The sequence below is a fragment of the Quercus lobata genome, chromosome 2, assembly GCF_001633185.2.
Source record: "Quercus lobata isolate SW786 chromosome 2, ValleyOak3.0 Primary Assembly, whole genome shotgun sequence".
NCBI classification, from domain to species: Eukaryota; Viridiplantae; Streptophyta; class Magnoliopsida; order Fagales; family Fagaceae; genus Quercus; species Quercus lobata.
Genome location: NC_044905.1, coordinates 58455569 through 58459851, shown reverse-complemented (window position 1 = coordinate 58459851; position 4283 = coordinate 58455569). Strand labels below are relative to the sequence as shown.

The window sequence follows — 4283 nt, the reverse complement described above, 5'->3', positions numbered from 1 at the left end:
CCAACTTATTTTACTATTCAGTTTATTTTTGGTATTATTCATAGATCTCACTGTACTATTTCGGCTAACTTTTATCTTTATTTAGTACTTTCAGTAAAAAAATTTTAATTTCAGCAAAATAAACAGATCCAAATAGACTCTTAGTCTTTTTTTTTTTTTTTTTTTTTTTTTTTTTTTTTTTTTGTGAGAAACAACAAACTCTTAGTCTTAAATACTAAAAGTGGCCGGATGAGGTGATTTAAGAGATGTATTTGGACACCCGTAAACTACACCTCAAAATATATAAAAGAAAAGAAAAAGAAAAACAGAAGGAATAAAAGAGAAAAAGAAAGCAACGACTAGACACAGCCGACTTTTAACCATCTCTAGGGGTTTGAGGTTTTACTACAAAAACCAAGCCCCAACCACCACCTCTGCCTCCTCTCACTCACTCCCTCTCTCTCTCTCAAAAATCTTAATAGACAGTTGTGTTGTTTTTCTGGTCTTATGTTTCTCTTTCCAACTTGTCCAGAACAAAAACAATACTCAACTATATTACAACTAAAAAACCAGTATGCATAGTATTAGTATTCTTATTCTCTTTCTCTCTGTGTCTTTGAGCGTTTTTACAAACAGAGCTTTTGATCTGGAATCAGATAGAGCAGCTCTGGTTTCTCTCCGTAACGCCGTTAAAGGACGCTTACGGCTATGGAATATCTCAGCCTCTCCATGTTTATGGAACGGTGTTACCTGCACACAGAACAGGGTTACAGAGCTTCGGCTTCCTGGGATGGGCTTAGTGGGCCAATTGCCAATAGGAATCGGAAACTTGACCCAACTGATCACTCTGTCTCTCCGTTTCAACGCACTCTCTGGGCCTATACCCCCTGACTTTGCAAACCTTGCTCTGCTTCACAACCTTTACTTGCAAAAGAATTCCCTTACTGGTGAAATTCCGGGGTTTTTGTATGATATGCAGAGTCTTGTGCGTTTAAATCTTGCTGATAATAACTTTTCAGGGGAGATATCGGATAGGATTAACAATTTGACGAGGTTGGGTACTCTGCTTTTGGAGAGGAATGCTTTTTCTGGGGGAATTCCTCATATCAATATCTCGAGTTTGACTCAGTTTAATGTTTCTTTCAATCGGTTAAATGGGTCGGTGCCGGAAAGGCTTTCGGGATTGCCCACGAGTGCTTTTGAAGGTAATTCGCTTTGTGGGAAGCCATTGGAGGCTTGTAGTGGGAGTGGGAGTGGGAACAAGCTGTCTGGTGCTGCAATTGCTGGGATTGTGATCGGGTCGTTTATTGTGTTTGTGATCGTCATGGTGCTTTTGATTGTTCTCTGTCAGAAGAGAAAGAGTAATGGGAAAGATTTTGTGCCGGCGAGGGGTAGGGATGTTGAGATTCCGAGAGAGAAAATAGTGGTGGAAGAGAGTGAGAGTAGGAGTACTATGTCTGCGAGTGCTAGTGCGAGGAGTAGTAAGAGTTTAGTGTTCTTTGGGAATGTGGCGAAGACTTTTGATTTGGAGGACTTGTTGAAGGCATCGGCGGAGGTGTTAGGAAAGGGGACTTTTGGGACTGCGTATAAGGCCACTTTGGAAATGGGAATGGCTGTGGTGGTGAAGAGGTTGAAGGATGTGAAAGTTTCGGAGAATGAATTCAGGGAAAGGATTGATGAGATTGGAAGGATGGTTCATGTCAATTTGGTTACATTGAGGGGTTATTATTACAATAGAGATGAGAAGCTTCTTGTTTATGATTACGTGCCCTTGGGAAGCTTATCTGCACTCTTACATGGTCAGCATTTTCTTTCTTGGCTTTCCTGTCCTAATTATTTTGTTTCCTTTCCTTTTTGGCAAATTTCATGATTGTGGGTTTTATTATGTCTATATTGTGCTACCTCTGTTAGGATCATCACCTGCATTCCCTATTCACTGTTGATGCATTTATGTTTTGGTAGTACAATCATGTCTCTACAACCATTATTTCACTTGGCTCATGTTTGTATGTATTTCTCATTGAATTGCTATTCTAGATAAATTATATCTGCCTATTTCGTTATATCTCCTCCAATGTTCTTGTTATGTGTCTTCAAAATTTACCATGGTTTTATGGAAAATTGATGAGATCTTTGGTCAAGAACCATTATGATTATCATGAATTCTACACAATTAGACCTATTAGAGACAATTTCTCAATGCTTCTACAATGTAAACTTTATGGTTGGTAGTTTGTTGGAAACTCAAATTCTACTTGCTAAATGGATTAGAAGTAAAAGGAAAACTTTTTATGTTTGTTTGAAACAGATGAAGACATACAGTAATTTTGTTGGTTTATCAATATTTTGAAATTCTTTTGAAATGTCTTGAGGAATTTGTGTGTGTGTGTGTGTCTGTATGCAACTGTAATTGTTATTGATGCTAATGACTTTGATGGTTTCATTATTAACATGTTGTTATACCACAGTTGTGGAGAAGTTCTGAAATTTGCGTTGATTGTGCAATTGAAGATTCTTGTGAGTTGTCTTGGGGGGCTTGAATCGTGATCACATTCAATTGAAATGATGTATGCGTTTGCTTCTTTTTTTTTCTTTTTTTTTTCCTCTGCGAAATGTAGAATTGTGCTTGCTTTGTGTGTCTGTGACTGCAATGCTGGTGATGAAAGACCATGTATATCTGTTCATTAGTCAGGAACTTTCGGTTGAGCACTTTTTAAATCCATACCAACAGAAAAGAAGTGTCAAAAATTGAAAAACATTGAAAACTGGTATTTGTGATGTAAAACATTTTATTTGAAAATTAAAGTTAACTGCTTTTTCAGGTTGAGATTAAAATTCTGGATTAATTCCTGGTTTACTGCATTTCTAATTTCATCTATTCCTCTGTTTTTTCACTGCAGGACAAAGAGGGTCTAATAGGACTCCATTGAATTGGGAAACCAGGTCTGGCATTGCTCTTGGAGCTGCCCGTGCAATCACATTCATACATTCATATGGCTCCACAATCTCCCATGGTAACATCAAGTCATCAAATATCCTCCTCACCGTATCGTATGAAGCTCGGGTCTCTGACTTTGGCCTCGCACGTCTTGCGCTTCCCACCTCTACCCCCTACCGCATTGATGGTTATCGTGCCCCAGAAGTCACAGATCCTTCAAAAGTATCTCAAAAAGCAGATGTCTATAGCTTCGGTGTACTGCTATTGGAGCTGCTTACAGGGAAGCCTCCCACTCATACCTTGCTGAATGAGGAGGGTGTGGACCTCCCAAGATGGGTCCAATCTGTTGTTCAAGAGGAGTGGACTTCTGAGGTTTTTGACGCCGAGCTTCTTAGGTACCAGAATGTTGAGGATGAAATGGTTCAACTCTTACAGATAGCTCTTGAATGTACTGCTCCGTACCCCGATAAGCGTCCTTCAATAGCTGAGGTGACAAACCAAATTGAGGATCTCTGTAGTTTTAGATCACAGCAAATGCAAGAAACCAGTCCTGAATTGTTTTATGATGAAGATGAAGGGTTCTCACAGCAGTTCCACTCTGCAAATTCAGGGGCACCGGCATCTTCAGTATAGAAGTCTTCCATTATTGCACTATATTCTCAATTGTTTGTTTATTCATGGGTTGTCTTTCTGAAGAAATCAACTCTTCAAGCTCCCTTGTCTTCCTTTTTCTTTTATCCTTTGGCCTTTGCCAATTTTCATTGTAGGCTTTTCTTCCTCCTCTTTAGTTTACTTATATACAGTATTTTATAACAAGGGGGAATTTCAATGTCATTATTTTATTTGGTTGGGTCCATATTGTCAATGAGAGTTGCACTGCTCTAGTTGGGTAGATTACTATTGTAATCCCCCACTCTCTCTAGCTTTGATGCTAATTTGGTTTGTTGGTTTTACTTATTTTATTTGGCATCCTGTTCCCAGTCAATATTCAGTAAGGCTGGTCTCAGACTTGAGATTTTATCATGTGATGTGCAATTAGCAATGTCGTACAAGTATTACAAGGGAAAGGAGTTAAGTCTGTCTTACTTGTCAAACCATTTTATAGTCTGAACTGGACTTGTTCATGGAATCTTACTTTCTTAATGTAATGAACTCAGCCAGAATGAGAAAACTCATCTAAAATTTCAGTTGAAACCACTTTCAAGTGACCATATGCTATTACTAGATGCAACCTTGGAGAACTCCTAAAGTTGAAATGGGAGTCAAAAAGTGAATAAAGACACTTATTCCCTGCAAAATGCTTTACTATTTCAGCTGGTTTCCCACATATACAAGATGCATATATTGAAGAAAGATTGGATATCTC

At 38.5% G+C, this 4283-nt stretch overlaps 1 protein-coding gene across 1 annotated transcript; it reads left to right on the top strand.

The window, feature by feature from the left end:
• Positions 1-346: 346 nt before the first annotated feature.
• LOC115975977 (probable inactive receptor kinase At5g16590) lies at positions 347-3982 on the top strand. Its single transcript, XM_031097033.1, has 2 exons — positions 347-1778; positions 2880-3982. Exons 1-2 carry the CDS (start codon positions 554-556, stop codon positions 3548-3550), a joined length of 1896 nt encoding a protein of 631 aa, XP_030952893.1. The 5' UTR covers positions 347-553; the 3' UTR covers positions 3551-3982.
• The last annotated feature ends 301 nt before the right edge of the window (positions 3983-4283 follow it).